This window comes from Recurvomyces mirabilis, assembly GCF_035927965.1.
Source record: "Recurvomyces mirabilis strain CCFEE 5264 chromosome Unknown scaffold_19, whole genome shotgun sequence".
Lineage (NCBI taxonomy): Eukaryota > Fungi > Ascomycota > Dothideomycetes > Mycosphaerellales > Teratosphaeriaceae > Recurvomyces > Recurvomyces mirabilis.
In genome coordinates this window covers 405,285-421,690 of record NW_027041953.1, presented here as the reverse complement: position 1 = coordinate 421,690, position 16,406 = coordinate 405,285, and the positions used below count along the sequence as shown (strand labels likewise).

General features: G+C 52.4%; 8 protein-coding genes across 8 annotated transcripts; 5 read left to right on the top strand and 3 right to left on the bottom strand.

Annotated features, from left to right (window-relative positions):
• Positions 1–36: 36 nt before the first annotated feature.
• LTS14_007200 (uncharacterized protein) lies at positions 37–1,836 on the bottom strand (the record flags this gene model as incomplete). Its single annotated transcript, XM_064839892.1, has 4 exons — positions 37–845; positions 911–1,302; positions 1,354–1,719; positions 1,778–1,836. The coding sequence occupies 4 exons, from the start codon at positions 1,834–1,836 to the stop codon at positions 37–39; spliced, it is 1,626 nt and encodes a 541-aa protein (XP_064692651.1).
• A 1,194-nt stretch (positions 1,837–3,030) lies between these two features.
• On the top strand, positions 3,031–4,409 carry CEM1 (Mitochondrial beta-keto-acyl synthase; the record flags this gene model as incomplete). Its single annotated transcript, XM_064839891.1, has 3 exons — positions 3,031–3,783; positions 3,831–4,199; positions 4,248–4,409. 3 exons carry the CDS (start codon positions 3,031–3,033, stop codon positions 4,407–4,409), a joined length of 1,284 nt encoding a protein of 427 aa, XP_064692650.1.
• Positions 4,410–4,557: 148 nt separating this feature from the next.
• LTS14_007198 (uncharacterized protein) lies at positions 4,558–5,823 on the top strand (the record flags this gene model as incomplete). The annotated part of the gene is made up of 1 exon (XM_064839890.1): positions 4,558–5,823. The coding sequence occupies one exon, from the start codon at positions 4,558–4,560 to the stop codon at positions 5,821–5,823; it is 1,266 nt and encodes a 421-aa protein (XP_064692649.1).
• Positions 5,824–6,027: 204 nt separating this feature from the next.
• On the bottom strand, positions 6,028–6,330 carry LTS14_007197 (uncharacterized protein; the record flags this gene model as incomplete). The annotated part of the gene is made up of 1 exon (XM_064839889.1): positions 6,028–6,330. The coding sequence occupies one exon, from the start codon at positions 6,328–6,330 to the stop codon at positions 6,028–6,030; it is 303 nt and encodes a 100-aa protein (XP_064692648.1).
• A 3,505-nt stretch (positions 6,331–9,835) lies between these two features.
• Positions 9,836–11,305, top strand: LTS14_007196 (uncharacterized protein; the record flags this gene model as incomplete). Its single annotated transcript, XM_064839888.1, has 3 exons — positions 9,836–10,318; positions 10,437–11,107; positions 11,173–11,305. 3 exons carry the CDS (start codon positions 9,836–9,838, stop codon positions 11,303–11,305), a joined length of 1,287 nt encoding a protein of 428 aa, XP_064692647.1.
• A 1,055-nt stretch (positions 11,306–12,360) lies between these two features.
• On the top strand, positions 12,361–12,993 carry LTS14_007195 (uncharacterized protein; the record flags this gene model as incomplete). Its single annotated transcript, XM_064839887.1, has 4 exons — positions 12,361–12,398; positions 12,455–12,488; positions 12,540–12,695; positions 12,754–12,993. 4 exons carry the CDS (start codon positions 12,361–12,363, stop codon positions 12,991–12,993), a joined length of 468 nt encoding a protein of 155 aa, XP_064692646.1.
• A 565-nt stretch (positions 12,994–13,558) lies between these two features.
• LTS14_007194 (uncharacterized protein) lies at positions 13,559–15,203 on the top strand (the record flags this gene model as incomplete). The annotated part of the gene is made up of 2 exons (XM_064839886.1): positions 13,559–14,593; positions 15,075–15,203. 2 exons carry the CDS (start codon positions 13,559–13,561, stop codon positions 15,201–15,203), a joined length of 1,164 nt encoding a protein of 387 aa, XP_064692645.1.
• A 129-nt stretch (positions 15,204–15,332) lies between these two features.
• LTS14_007193 (uncharacterized protein) lies at positions 15,333–16,352 on the bottom strand (the record flags this gene model as incomplete). The annotated part of the gene is made up of 2 exons (XM_064839885.1): positions 15,333–16,172; positions 16,230–16,352. 2 exons carry the CDS (start codon positions 16,350–16,352, stop codon positions 15,333–15,335), a joined length of 963 nt encoding a protein of 320 aa, XP_064692644.1.
• Between the last annotated feature and the right edge of the window lie 54 nt (positions 16,353–16,406).

Below are 16,406 nucleotides of genomic sequence, written 5' to 3'. Positions count from 1 at the left end.
AACGCCTACGCCGATCGAATGCACTTTTGCGGAGTCTCAACTCTGCGGAACAGGAATATCCACACTCGTCCACTGTCCCGCCACCAAGTCCCTCGTGAACTCACTGATATCGCTTCCATTCGTCTGATAGAAGACAACCAAATCGTTGCCTCCGCTCGTGTTTGGCAAGGCCGAGACGCTCATATGTGTCCCAGGCAGACCGGGTTCGCCCTGGACCGTGAAAGTGTCTTTGCCGACTATCGTGGTATTCTCCGCTGCCCACGAGATGTTATACCCCATTATCAAGTTCGTCGCTGCGGATTGGGCGTAGAAGTAGTTCGTGTAGCCCAAACTCGTGGAAGGATTGACGTCCGGAATGCTGATGGAGCTGTTTGTCCATTTATTTATTGGATGCGACCGGGTAGAAGTATCGTTCGTATTCGTGTCTTTCCAGTAGATATTGACGGTATTATTTAGGTCGACAAACATCACATATGTGGTCGTGCCGGGGCCCCAGCTATAGCATCCCACTCCAGCATGTCCCTGCAGATTCGTCCAGCTCTGTTGGAATGTCCATTGAGTATCCCCTTCCCGCCAGCCAAGTTGTTGGAACGTGGTGTCGTCGCTCGCGTACCAAACATGCATCCCTACGTCGTCCGTGGAGTACGTGACATCTCCGTTCTGGCCGGGGAGAGGGGTATGGGTGTAGTCTACATCCCCATAGTCGCTACCGTACCAGCATGCTTGCATGCCTACTTGATCGGCGCTGTTGGCTGTCAAGTTCGAAAGGTTGATGGGGCCATCGACCCAGACATTCGTTGTATTGCTGTTGCTTCGTTGGCGGATGCGGTTGTCGGTGTCAATATCTGTGGTATATGTCAGCACAGTGTAAAGGCACATAATCCCACGATCGGTTGATCTAATCTCGTACAGAAGATATGCCATATGCTCGAGCCATTGGAGGTATATGCTACCGCTGACAGAGGGGTGCTGTTCTTCGCGTCCGAAGCCACGACTTCAGAAGCAGAGCCGCCCAACCATTGCCCATTTGAGCTTAATTGCTGCCAACGAATCTGGCCCGAGTGATGCTGGAAGTACATGACTAGACTGCCTTCTGTGCTCGTCTGTAGCTGCTTAGCGAATGACTGCGAGGCCAAGGCGATCCCCGAGCCATTGAAAGCTCCAGTGGTGCTGTAGTAAGACGGGTCAATAGCGCCACCGATTGAGTATTGCGAATTCGTGACAGGCGTTGGTGTCGATGTTGCGCTTGTAGCCGAGGATGTGGTGGAGGTGGCGGTCGCTGTACCTGATACACTGGCCGATCTGGAGAATCTATTAGCGTAGATCTAAGACAGAGTCAGTGATTTTACGCACGATGGCTTCTTCGTGCCAAGCCCAACACCTAAGCCCACTCCTAGGCCTACCGCGAGAGCGCAGACTAGCGCAATCAGGACGTAAAATGACTTTCTCGGAATGCCGCACACTTTTCTTCCCTCTGTCGATGGTGCAGGTCTTTCATACTGATGTGGCTGTGGCTCTTGTCCTGGCCAAGCGACTTCCTTTTCTCCCTCTCCAGCCCATACTGATTGCAGCCCAGGAGACATTATCTCGGGTGGGGTAGGCCGCTCTTTATTAGACAGTCGATGACCCATTTGTTTGTCTCCATCCACCGGTCCATACTGTGGGCTCGGAACGTCAGTATTGTAATTTTGATATGGCTGATATGGTGGCGAGTTGTGTCTAAGTGCTAATGAGCAAAAAAACCACTTCATTTTCGGGTGACTCGCAGTTCACCTACATGTGTTCGATGAATCGAGGTCCACCAGTCTCTGAAAACCTTGGAGGAGGACTGTCCATGATACCAAAGATCCACGTCACTCCAGTACGACTGTCACTAGCCCTTGTAGAACCTATGATAAATGCTGTAGCACACTGAGGTATGATAGAGCCAAGAAGACCGTGAAACAATAGGTGATCAAGGCGATGCGAATTGGAAGTCGCGAGAGAGGGAAGTCGCGAACATTGCGTCCTTACCGCAGCTTGCACACCATTGTCCTGGCTGTGCAACCTGTCAGCTATGGTGGCTGCACATTGGCGGATTCCGGCTGTCAGATGCTATACTGCCGACCAGCCTGAGCAGTGTTTATGCTTACGGGGCTAGCTCAGCTGGCCTTCTGGAATATGTTTGTGGCCAATAAGGGCATTGGTGTAGCTGCAAGATATACAATCTAGTGCTGATATTTCGGACTCAGCAGTCAGCTCGCTTGCCCCGCAGAGGCGCTGCCAGGCGTGGCTGCTGAACATTATAGCTGCATTCGCATCACTGGAGCTCTCGCCTGGAAGAACCGATGGCGCGGCCAAGTCATTGGTCACGTCTGGGTGATATAGCATGGGCAGCTGGACAATGCTGGTAAACTGCGCGCTCCCACCGAAACATGCCAGGACAAACGGCGCAGGCGTAGTGCCCTGTCTCTGGTACTTCCAAGGGATCGTCTCTGAATTCGTTGCAATGCCCATCGTGTCCACAATCGGGCCATGATGGTTGATCGGCAATGATGTGAGCATTGTTGCCCATGTGTCCATCAACCAATTTGCTGACCCGATGGTTTGACGCCGTGAAATTCTCTGGTAGGAGCATTTGATATGATTTCGCCAAGTCCCCAGATTTATGGACCATCAGCAGGAGTATATGCAGCCAGAGTCGACATCACATCGCCGTAATGCTGGGGGCTCTAATGGACAATGTCAAGTGAGGAGGGCTTGCAGCATTGCTTACGCTGACAAGTGTCCGTATCTGTCGATGGCTGTTTTCATCTCAGGGCGTTTTTGTGCATCAGCTTTGGTAGTTCCATGTCGCCACGATAGTTTGATGGCACAAGCAATTAGATGGATTGTGTGAGAGAAAAGAGTGCTCTGGCTCTACCGTGCCTTGCAAAAATCAGTGGTCTGTGCGAGTCGTAGGGCTGATATCGACGCGTGAGCTGCATCTACTTTCTATCGTGTTGATATTAACGAAACGAACTTTCATCGACGTTCCCCAACCAACTCTTGATGCGCAGGGTGGTTATCACCGGCCTTGGCGCAATAACACCATTGGGTGCTGGCGTCAAGACGACATGGCGCCGACTACTGGAATCTGGTGATGGCATCGTCTCCACGACCAAGCTCGGCACCGATTTCACCTCCCTGCCTAGTCAAGTTGCCGGACTCGTACCATTAGGAAGTCGTAGTGATGGCCGCTGGCAAGCCAAAGACTGGTTGCCAGCAAGTGAAGAACGACAGATGGCGCTATTTGCACAGTATGCTATAGCGTCTGCTCACGAGGCCCTTGAAGACGCTGGGTGGCATCCTACGGCGCAAGCGGATCTGGAAGCTACGGGCGTGACCATTGGATCCGGTATAGGCAATCTTGATGAGGCATACAATACGTCTGTAGCTTTCAGTCATGGTGGTTATCGAAAGGTATCTCCGCTGTTCGTGCCAAGGCTGCTGATCAACCTTGCCGCTGGACATGTCTCGATACGCTATGGCTTCAAGGGACCTAACCATGCGGCAACTACAGCATGCACGACCGGTGTACACGCTATCGGCGATGCCTCACGGCTTATTGCTTTCGGCGATGCAGATGTCATGGTAGCAGGAGGAGCGGAGTCTTGCATTCATCCTTTGGCCATCGCAGGCTTTGCTAGAGCACGTAGCCTGGCGACAGCCTGGAACGATAAACCGTCTGCTTCTTCAAGACCCTTTGATACAAACAGGGCTGGCTTTGTGATTGGCGAAGGTGCTGGTATCATGGTGCTTGAGGTATGGCAGACCGCCTGCAGACATTGAATGCAACTCACACTATACAGGAACTCGAACATGCAAAAGCTCGCAAGGCCAACATATATGCAGAGATCAGGGGCTACGGCCTTTCATCCGATGCGTATCATATGACTGCGCCCAGGGAAGATGGAGAAGGTGCCTTCCTCGCTATGCGTCACGCCCTTCGTCACGCTCAAGCTAAACCTGCTGATGTCGACTACATCAATGCTCATGCTACTTCGACTGTGCTAGGGGACGCTGCTGAAAACAGAGCCATCAAAAGATTACTTCTTGGCCCGGATGGTAAGAGCTCAGCATCTCAGATCAATGTCAGTAGTACGAAAGGCGCAATAGGTCATCTACTTGGCGCAGCAGGAGCGGTCGAGGCGCTTTTTACTACTCTTGCTATACACCGTGTAAGTATGAAACACAAAAGCAAGACTACATATCGCTGACTATCGTAGAACGTGCTGCCTCCTACCCTGAACCTGGAGAACACTTCGGAGGACTTCGACTGCAACTATGTGCCCAAAACGGCTCAACAACACGCAGTTGATCTTGCAATAAGCAACAGCTTTGGCTTCGGTGGCACAAATGCGAGCCTGTGTCTTGGAGCATATCGATGAGCACGCCACTCTTATCAGTGGATGGGCGACGCACGACCCCGCAGCACCCCCACCATTTGGCATCACAATGCACAAGAATGAAAAAGCTACATTGTTGTGCTACTTGAGTATCATCCAGCAGTATCTACGCTCCGGAACAAGAACCGACATGGACGCTACAGCAGATGATAGACGACTGATACCAAAACTTAGAGCAAAAGCAGAGCATTATCATGCCCGCATACCACTACTCAGAAGCTTGCCGGGTAAGGCATTGGCGATTGTCATTTTACTCGCCATAGTCAACATCGTCGTCTGGATCGTATGTGCCATCGTGCTGGCCTTCCATACCTCACTGGCCGCAACGGCTGTGCTAGCCTGGACCTTAGGCCTTCGACATGCACTCGACGCCGACCATATCTCTGCCATCGACTTGATGACGAGAAGACTCATGGCATCTGGTCAGCGACCTGTGACTGTCGGTACTTTCTTCTCCCTCGGGCACTCGACGATCGTCATCATTACCTCTATCGTCGTCGCGGCAAGTTCTGCAGCCATCTCAGACCGCTTCGGTGCCTTCTCTGATATCGGAGGCATCATTGGCTCCTCGGTGTCAGCTGGGTTTTTGATCCTGCTGGGCATCATGAACGCATACATTCTCCACAAGCTCATCGAGCAGCTTCGCCAAGCCATCGAGGCACCAGTTGGCGAAGAAGCTATCAATTTCACCTTCGAGGGTGGTGGATGCATGATGTTATTGCTTCGCAAGATGTTCAAGATCGTCGACAGGCCGTGGAAGATGTACCCACTGGGCGTCATGTTTGGACTAGGGTTCGATACGTCGTCTGAGATTGCCTTGCTTGGTATCTCTTCTATCGAGGCTGCTCAGGGTACGTCAATCTGGCTCATCCTGATCTTTCCATTTTTATTCACAGCGGGAATGTGCTTTCTGGATACTTTTGACGGTGCGAACATGATGAGCGTCTACACTTCCGCCAAGCTCGCTCGAGATCCTATCGCCATCTTATATTACCAGTGTGTGCTGACCGCCATCACGGTGGTGGTTGCCATCGTCATTGGCGTTCTTCAACTCCTAAACCTGATTCTCAGCGTCAAGCCCGGCCTTCACAATTCCTTCTGGGATGGTGTACAGACTGCGGGTGACCATTACGACATCATCGGAGGCGCCATCTGTGGCTCGTTTCTCGTATTTGGGCTTCTATCTGTTCTATTGTATAGACCATGGAGGAACATGGTCGATCGCAAACGCCCCTCCCGCCCAATCTCTCTGGAGGTTCGAACGAGTGCGATAGATCCTAGTGGTATGGATGCTATTGAACCACAATACGAAAACTCAAGGACAGCCGATTTGAAGACAAGTAAGATGAGCAATATCCATGTAGATGCGGATGAGATTCAAGCGTCTCGCGCCTAGACGGAGTTCGAATAGGCCTGGCGCGATGCACATGTCTATAGAGCGAAGTATTGCAAAGACCACGAGCCTGAATGAGATCTGTCTTTGCGTGGTCATGGCTGCGTCACATGAGAACACCGTACACCACGCTGACCCTGAACCATATCCTCTGAGATCACACGCCAAGGGAAGATCAATGCTCGAACGAGGAAGTGCGCCGCCGTCTCAATCCAACCCAGCGAGCTGGCTCGCGTCCCTTGGCGGTGCTTTCATAGCATCATGACTGAATAATTGCTTCAAACTACCCTCCGCTTCCGAGATCCGACGAGTGGCAGTCTGCTTCTCGTAGGAGATATCACTCCCCTCAGCAACGCGGTATGAAGTGACGGTGCTCGCAGAACTCTTCATGCTGGAAGGGTTGGGCGGAGGATCGGGATTTTGGTACGGTGTTACCAAGTCGACAGCAGGTGTCGTGCATGCCGAGTATGACTTGTTGTGCCGAGATGGACGGGGTCGAGTAGGTGCCATCGAGGCTGTCGAGGCTACTGAGGAGCTTGGTGAATGTACTAAAGAAGGCAGGTCTGATGAGTCCGTGGCTGTGGAGGATCTGTCTGGTCTTGACCGTGGTTGCGACGCCGTTGTACCAGCTCTCCCATCCCACCTATACTGACCAAAGGCGCGCGCATGCTCGGCATCCCACTGTGTACGGTGTTTGTCGATGTCGAGCAACGAAGATATCTCATCCATGGCCACATCCGAGAATGTCATCGATAGTGGCCGGAGTATAGTTGGTGAGCGCTGTGGTAAGATGTCTTGAGTGGGATGATCGAAGTACGATGACAACGCGGCTGATGTTGGCGAATGGAGGTCATGTGTACAAGTCGACTGCGAGACATCTTTTCTTCGACAGCTGGACGGCGGTGTTAGTGGGTGCGCATGGGATTGTGCAGAGGTGGTTGACGTACGCTTCCGAGCAGTAAAGTATGCTCGCACCAGGTGTAACAATTTGTCGCTCGCAGGTAGCGCTGATCAACGATCAGTGTGTCACACAGCATAGCGACGATCACGACAAAGCTCACCAATAGTTCAAGAAGCTTGCCATACCTCCTTCGTCTTCCTCCACGTCCACTACACTCTGGATCGTCTCGCTCCTTCCAAGCTCTGCCTTGCCATGGGAGGCTATCTGACCCGAGTTGAGCGAAACATTGTAACTACTGCCTCTCTTCAGCCCAAGTGTCGGCCGTGAAATTCGAGCATGTGTCTGCACTGCCTTTCGTCGATGGAGTACTGTCTGTTGGGTTTGCATTTGATAGATCGACCAATCGAGCGATGGCTGTATCAACATCCGAAGCCTCTGCTCCGATAATGTTACTGCCTTCTTCCGCTATTGGGCAGAGCGGATGCAGGGTGCGTTGCGGTCTGGAAGGCGGTGACGGCTGTTATCTTCGATAAGGATGCGGCGTAGATGTGTGACTGAATTTTGACAGAGTCGACTACAGAAGCTTCGTCAGTCTGGAATGCATACTGACTGAGAAGTACTCGCAATGGGTGACGTACCCACACAGTTGATATGCTGTATAACTGGACTATCTCGCCGACGTTATGCTGTGGTCAACAACGTGATATCGTGAGTATTTCAGTGGCTCCGTCCCGCGCGATGGTGGATGAAAAGAGATCGATAGTGGGAGTGAGATGAAAGAATGCACGCATCTTGGCCGGACCATGATGGCTCATACAGTACCTTAATGGCGCCTTGATAACGTGCTCCCGATATGGAGATAGCTGGCCCAAACGTTCGACCGTGCAAAAGGTGGGCCAACAGAGACACGCAGCTGCTGAGACTTCCCGGGCCCAAGCCAGACACGACTGCTTCGACGCCGTGGCCGCTAGTCGATGCATTCCATTTGCAGTAGCCGACAGAAACTGACACGATGCGAGTATGGGTGGTGGAGTTGAAGTCTTGGCCCCCAGCTCAAAGCTGGTCCCTCCTTGGCTTTGTGTGTGCGGGAGCGGTCCTCGCTCCCTGCGTGTCGATCAGATGGCGTGTTTGCCGGTCGCCGAGCTCGACTCTGTATCCACCACCAGCGAATTCTCTAACCTCGTGTTTTTGGCCGATAGGGCTGCTCATTCACTGCTCGAACATCGTGACCCGTGGGTGGCGACGTTACAGACCGCCTTGCCACAACGAAGAAAAGCCGACAACATTGGAATGGGCAATGCGGACAACTAGAAATGTTCGGTCCAACCGACCGCTAATAACCGATTGGCAGAGAGCTCAATACCGAACCCACGTGGAGCGGAACTATGTTGGCAATGGGGCCTTCGCTCTGCCGTACATAAAGTAGGCACGTATGATATGTGGCCTCTTCAGCTTTGCAACTTGATCAACTTCGATTGCCGGCCCCACTCGCCAGATACTGGGTCTCACCTCGATAAGTACAAGCACAGAAGGACTATGAGGCATGTGCCACGACGCTTCTCCACACGTCGTAAGCAAACTGTGGAGAGGGATGTTTCAATATGAGCAAGTTCTTGTTCAGCTACACGTGCTTCTAGATCGTTACATGCTGATTCGAGAGCTTGTGGGTCGTATGACTGTACTCCAAACGCTATCGAGTCTTCCATTTCGTATTCGATCCGCTTCCTGCTTACTTCAACAAAGTGCCGATGCTCGAGGCACATTCCACTTTGAAATCGTATGGCGTCGGAATGACTTGTGCCGGTCATCGGTTTGGTGATGGCCGCTGTACTTTAAAAATACGGACAGCCTCGCATCTGGGTGGTATTGGTGTATTGCTCAAAGTCATTCCAGACTCAGGATAATGAGCTGTATGCTCCTTTGGCCAAGTAGCTGGAACGTCACGATTCGAGGCTGCGAATTACGACAGGATGAGTGCCGGCCTGTTGACCATTGCTGGAGTGTTCTTGGATGGATGCCATAATGTCTAGGCATACCTTTCGCTTCCCTCGTACTCAGTCGCCGATAAGCAATGGCTTAGCATCCCTCCACGGTGCCTTCTCAGCACGCTTGCACTTTGCCAGAATTCGAGCTTGTCGCTGCTTCTCGGACATGGCGAAATCGTCCTCCCGTGGGGCCATTGGTAGCATCATGCTCTCCCACGTACTGTCGACAGACGAGTGGGATGAGCTTGTCGACCTCGTGCTGTAGTCGCTGTTGTCTGAGCTACGGCGGCTCAAGGGCTTGATGTGGAAATGCATTGTGCTTGAGTATGATCGGTATATTTGAGCTGGTCTGGTGTGCAATGGCTGGTGACTTGGGCAAGTTTGTGTTGTTTAAGTGCCTGATGATTTAGATACATTCGATCGGGAGGGTGAGGAGTCTATACATATAACTTGATGCTTATGGGGACAGACGGGCATAGAGCGGACCCTTTGTACAACTAATCGCCGACGTGTTTACGCAAGCCCGGAAGCGAAGAGGAGTCATCAGTCGCTGGCCTTTGTTCACTTCGGGCTTACTCTCTCTTAATTGCCATTCGCTAGGCTGATGATGTGATTGGGCAAAGGGCTCGGCCACACAAAACACTATTCGTCCGAGACCGGGGCGGAGGTGAGGTCGTTTCTCTGTACTTCCGCCGCAGTAACGATTACTTCCACGCGGACACGTGTGTGGTTCCATCGGCCATTGTTGTTGACTGTAAGGCAGCGAGCACGAGCAAACAGATACTCATCAGCCTCCATCACGACCGGCTGAATAGACTGAGCATGCCACAGAGCCTTTGGTAGCCATGAGTAGTCAACATGGTCTTGAGCTCGCCTTCTAAACACTTACATTCGGCTTCTCCAGGACTAACGATCTGTGCATCTGGTAACATTCGGAGGCTTCAGCAATAGGCTGGCTGCTGATGATGTAGCCCACCAGCTGCTGATCAACAAGACTGTGCGACCCCGCTCAATTCATCTGATCAACCGCGGTGTCATATTCATGCCTTGGTAATCAGATGGCAACTTCTGGTAGGTGAAGCATGCCATCTTGATCTTGCTATCATCATACCTCCGAAATATTACGAAAATGGCCATTCAACAAATCCAGTCCGAAGGCATCTACCATGGCCTCCCGGTCTATCCTCCCGAAGAACATTCTGGCTTGACGGCCATCATAACCGGCGCCAATGGCATCAGTGGCCATTACATGCTACGAGTCCTCTCACGAGATCCGGAACGATGGAAGAGGATCTACTGTCTAAGTCGACGACCGCCTTTGATCCCTGGTGGTCTGCCTGATAATGCTGAGCATATACCATGTGACTTTCTCAAAGACCCAAAGGACATTTCGGACGTACTGAAGAGCCATGGAGTTTCCGCGGACCATGTGTTCTTCTTCTCATACCTTCAGCCACCACCTAAGCCCGGGACACGAGGACTGTGGTCCAATGCCGAGGAGATGGTCCGAGTGAACACACTTCTGCTTTCCAACTTCTTGGAGGCGTTGAAGCATGCTAGTATCACGCCCAAGCGCTTTATGCTGCAGACTGGAGCAAAGAACTATGGAGTGGTGAGTGCGATGTTCCAGAGAACAGTGGTCCTGTCACATTGTGTTAGCCTGTGCTAGCGCCTTTCACTTTCAGATGTTCCTCGGCTAGTGTGATGTGCTCTAACGAAACGATGTATAGCATCTTGGTCCCACCAAGCTACCGCAAGAAGAGACTGACCCTCGAGTGACTCTTGAGCCAAACTTCTACTACAACCAAGAAGACGTCCTGTGGTCCTGGTGCAAAGAAACTGGTTGCGGCTGGAATATAGGCATGCCTGGTCCCATCCTCGGCGCCGTTCCTGACGCGGCCATGAACGCCGCCTTCCCACTTGCGGTCTACTGTGCAGTCAGCCAACACCTTGGGAAAGCACTAGAGTTCCCTGGCGATATCGATTCTTGGCGGATGAATCAAAGCATGAGCTCTTCCATGATGAACGCCTACATGGAAGAGTGGTCCGTTCTGCTTGGTCCTCCAAACGAGAAGTACAATACTTGCGACAGTAGTACGTTCGCATGGGAGAGCTCTTGGCCACGAGTTGCCGGGTGGTATGGTTTGGAAAGTAAGGGGCCTCAGGATGGTGATGAGTACGTTGAGAATGAGTCGCCTTTCAACCCTAAAGGTTATGGATCAAAGGGTGTCACGAGGAGAAAATTCCGGATGTCGGAATGGGCCAAGAGGGATGAGGTGAAGAAGGCTTGGAAGGAGTTGGCAGAGAAGCATGATCTGACGCAGAAGGAGCTTGTGAATGTTGACCGAGTCTTTGGTTTCTTGGACGGCAGTCTATGTCGGCCGGACGCTCTGAGCTTCAGGTGAGTCCACTCCTTTGCTTTCACGTATCGAGATGATGTAAACTGGAAATGCTGACAATATGTAGCATGGACAAAAGCCGCAAGTTGGGCTGGCATGGCTTTGTCGACTCTACTGAATCGCTACTTGAAGTTTTCAGGGATCTGGCAAAGATCAAGATGACTCCTCCTGTGCCGGAAGTCAAGGTCACTTTCAACTGATCCGTGTTACATGCAGCTGAGTGCAGCTGCGAGGTCGTGAAGTGCTCAATGCCGCTTGTACTGGTCGAGCGCTTCGTATTCAGGCGGCATCGATCGTCGGAATGGTCACACCGATGCTCAGCCCATCGGGGAAACAAGAATGGCCCAAGAAGGCCAGGGACAGGTTTCGCGCTGGTATACGAGAGACTGATGCAGACAATGGAGCAGCGAACAAACGATGCGCGTTGCGTAGGATAGTCTTGTTGGATAGACGGGAGTGCCATGGTCGGAAGATGCGAATGCTCTGGGGCGAAGGCCCTGAATCGTGATTGTGTCTTGTTCGCCAATCTTTATGCCAGTATGAGAATCCTCGATGGACTATCGCCCTTGGCACTCTAGATTGGTTCAAAAGGCCAGTTTAAGCTCCGGCAATGCTTTGCTTGTGTAGATGATGACGCTACTCAGCTGGGAGCCTAGCATTGAGAAGCAAATTCGTAAAGTGATTCGCGAAGACGTCCATTGCATTGCGTATGGCATAGCCAGTCCGGAACATCATTGGTAGCATTGCGTGCTTGTGATAGCTCATGCTGCACAGCTTCCACAATCGCCCATAGCCTCTGGTTGACGCGATTATCTGATATGTCAGCTCGAAGGATCGACAAGGTGCGGCTGTACGACTGCATGATTACATATGATGGCGCAAGAAGGTTCATTTCAAGTAACTTCCTATCCTCCTTATACTTCTATAAGACCGCTCTGTACTGGTCTATACACCTTTAGCCATGGCAAACCTCTTGAAACGGGCAGAGCGTAATGTAGGACGAGATGGATAGCCTGGCCAGAAGTCTAAGTTTGGCAACAAGGAAGTGAGACCTCGGACGGAGGTGGCAGCCGAAATGGATGCGCCGTGGCCGTAGAAGGCAGTCGCAACGACAACGACTTTGCGCCGTGGCCGTCAACTTTTGTGAGGAGAGATCTCGTAGGTGTCAAAAACGATTAGCCTTCCGTCACCTCTATCCAGAAAACACACTTCACCACAACCTCCTCAACTCCTGCCATCGAGGCTTAACATCACAATGGCAACTACCCTCTTCGGTCTGCCCAAGGAATATGGGTGCGTTCGATTGTGCTATTGGGAGGGTCAGGCCGGGAGCTGACTATATCTGGCAGCTACGTCGTCATTGCGACCGCCAGCACCTGCTTCGTATGCTGTTTGGAAGCTCAAAGTCATACCTCAGTGCTGACCTACGCATAGCTCGGCTTCTGGCATGGCGCCCGCATAGGCATCTTCCGCAAGGCAGCTGGTGTACCGTACCCGAAGGCCTTCGCCGACAGTGGCGATCTGGCCAGCGCCGAGACTGGAGACCAGAAGAAGAGGATGTATCTCTTCAACTGTGCCCAGCGTGCTCACGTAACTACGATCCAATACCGTTCCGTTAGAATACAGTCACTGACAGTATGGACTATAGGCCAACTACCTCGAGAACCAGCCCTCCGTCATGATCGCCATGCTCATTGCTGGTATTCGCTTCCCACTGTGGTCTGCTGGTCTGGGTGCCTTTTGGATGATCAGCAGGGTGATCTACGCAACGGGTTACACGAGCCCGAGCGGCACAAAAGGTGAGGGAAGACTGTACGGTAGCGGGTTCTGGTTTGCTCAGCTTGGTCTGTTTGGGCTTGCGGGGTGGACCGGCTACAAGATGTTGTGATGAGATATGGGGCGGTCGTGATTGGCAGCGATTGAGATGATACAGCATACATGAGGGGACAGTATGCGGTCACCATTACTGTGAGGCATTTGAGGCGTTCGAGACGATACCCTTGAACATAAGAGCAATGCAATTGTCCACTTCATCAGTCACCAGGATATATATGTTCTTGCCATCTGTCACATACCTACAGCATTGGGAGGCCGCCAAGCATCCGTACTGTTGACTTGAAAAATGCCACCACAATTGGAAATAATGAAGCTCATAAGCTTTGGGCCACCAGGCGAAAGCGGCAGCTTGCTCGAACGCTTCGGTAGGGCGAAGAGGAAGAGCACATCGGAGGGTGAAGACACGCAGTCAGTAAGGTAGGAGAACGTCTTAGTAGCTCATTCACGGGCTGCGACAACTTTCAAGCACATGGAAGAGCAGGCAAACGAGTCCTCTCAGACACAAACCGTGACTAATGCCACTTCTTTCACAGTCGCTCCTCTATTCTCCCATATATGTTTCAGCATAGGGCAGGGTCCTCCCTCGCAGCTTCACATCTTCTGCGATCACTGCCAGCATGAGTCTGACCCTTCGCAAGAAGCTGAGCAGATGCAAGTCCAGCGACAAGTTGAGTGGTCAAGAGTCCGACACGAGCATTCCGCCTGACCAGCTCGAAGTCACTGAAGGCATATCACATGACGCTATCGCGGCATTCGACTTTGGTGACTTAAGCAGAACGCCACAGCATCCAGCACCAACCATCAAGTGTGTGTCTTCACCTTCGGAATTGCATCGATACAAAGCTCGGGCGGCAACGGGCATACCGCCCACGGTCTCGCCAGCAAGATCGCAAGTCGCTTACCGTACTGCTTTCACGGAAAACTTCGGCAAGACAGCTTCAGAACCGGTCACTGCAGCCGGAAGTGGCCAAAGTACGCCGGCACAAGAAGTGTGCGATCAAGTCATGGTTTCAGGCGACGAGCACGATCTCTTGACTTCGTCTGCGGACAGCCCTGCGAAACGGCGCAGGAGCGTTGATGTCTTCGCTCGTGCACGGTCCAGGAGCAGTGGCAACCCGACAATTAGGCGTGTCACGCGATCGAGGTCCCGCCGTGAGGAAAGGCAGGACTCTGCGAGTGAAGCAGTCTTGGTTGGCACAAATGATCGCAAGGCCTCAAATGCATCTTCGAGTGAGGACGAGCTCGTACGATCACCATCTGGCCTCAACTTCAACCAGGCGAAGCAACTACCACGTACGCCATCGCCACAAGAGACCAATGGCGAAGTCAAGCTCGGCGGCGTGAATGAGACATCAGCACCCACCAACAGCCCAAGCTTCAGCTTACCTTTCAGATTCGGCAACAACCGTTGCAAGAATAATGTGATCCCACCTTCCACCACTACATCTACCAACGCAGCCCCTACTAACACGAATGGAGCTCTGGCCGACCCCGGTTCCGTCGAGCATGACTCCTCTCTCTATCCCGGACCTCTCACCATATCGCCACCTAATGCCAAGGTAACCACGCCCATCGACTTGAACGGATACACCATCCCCAAGCCCACCTCCAGCAAAACCGAGAACGAGCCATTCCCACCCGCGACCGTGCCCGTATGTCCACCCCTCTACGACCCAACACGTCTAGCCTTCCAGCAGTGGGTAGATTTTCGCGCCACGAGTAGTCGCCCCGACGGCGCATGGGGTTGGCATAAGCGGTGGACGTGCTGTCGCTGTAGCGCGCAGACGATCGTAGAGCAGCAGTCTTGTGCCAGATTGAGTTGTGGGCATGGGAGGTGTGGTGGACGGTGTAAGATCATTGTCAAGGCTATCACCTGAGGCTTTTCTTGGTGCAATCCACAGGCATTAGCATTGTGCGGCACGAGTAGCATGGGGAGATGGGTCTAAAGGGGCTTCTTTGCTCGGCCAGAAGTGAATTGGAAAGGTTGATTACTGAGCGGGCATGGGAAGCATTCTATCACTGAACGAAAACGCGGTCTATTATAAGTTTCATCCTCTCTGCTGATGGTGATGGTGATGCACGCTAGGACATGGAAAGCGATCAGTTGGGTAATTAGCTTGCTTTACACTATAGCTAGTTGTGCCGTCGTACAAATGGAAGCACATTGCTCGTGCCATTATGCCCATTCCTAGCGGTACGTGTGATGATGTCGAGCAGATCGGTCGTGCTCACCAAGATGGCGAAGGACGAAAACGAAAGTAGCAGGTGGAGACTTGATGATCATAACCAGAACATCCTAGATCGAATTATAGACACCATGAACATCGCATGAGACACACCTGCTTGAACGCTATCACTCCCAAGCTGTACAGTAGGTATCTTTCTTTCCACTCAAAACCTGTCCCGCTGCCTCGCCCTATACACCGTCCATCCCACATACGCACCCGCCACTACCAAGCCAAAAATCACAAACCGCATGAAGAACCAGAACCAGCTTCCACCTGAGCTCGCAGGCTTGCTGGGTCTGCCCTTGCCTCTGCTGTAGTCTTTGCTTCCTGCCGCACCTGTATTGGTGGAGCCAGATGGAGAGTACAAGTTCTTCGTCTCCACGCGAATGATGTCGTGATTGTCACTCAATTCTCCCGTCTCGGCGCTGAAGCCTAGGTATGTCACGGCCGGGAGCTTGACGTTGGGCACCTCGAAGCAGCGGGTCCACTCGTCCTCCTTCTTGTACATCACATCCACCGTCAACTGCTTGTCCTGGAAATATGTAATTTTCGCTTTGGTCGGGTAGTCCGCGTTCCTCACGCCTCGCACCGAGCAGCCAGCTAATTCATTCGCCTTGCCGTCGTTTGCTTGGTCGTAGCTCGTCTGTCCGTCACCGACCATGGCCATGATATACGGAAAGACCACTCCCGGTCTGTTGTTCTTGTAGGTATCAAAGAACAGCCCTAGTCCCTCGAATCTATCCTGCATGCCAAAGACCGTCCCCTGCTGCGCACGATCCTTGGTGAGCCACATCGCCATGCCATCGCCGAATAGGTTGCCTGTGCCGTGAATCGCAAATTCGACTTCGATCTCCCAGTTCGTCGCCGTCAGGGGCACTCGACTGAAAATCCAGCCGGCTTGTGAAGGATGTTGCGAGGTGAGACGGATGTACTGGTCGGCTCTTATCACTGTGCTTCCGCCGAAGTCGAACCATCGTGATTGAAGATCTGAGTCTAGGTATGGCTGGGGACTGTGTTAGTATTCCAGTCTGTCTATTGATGATCCACGCGATCGACCCACCTGCTGCAAGCTATGCGTTCGTAAAGGTATCGCTTTTATGTCTGAACCATCTTGTGCTACAACGAATGTGGTCCACGCTGCCAGCAGCACAGATAGTAGCGGAAGGAAGAAATGGAACGCCATGCTTTACTGCTCGCTGAACATGCAAGGGAGAATGCTCAGGAAGAAAGTGCGCTG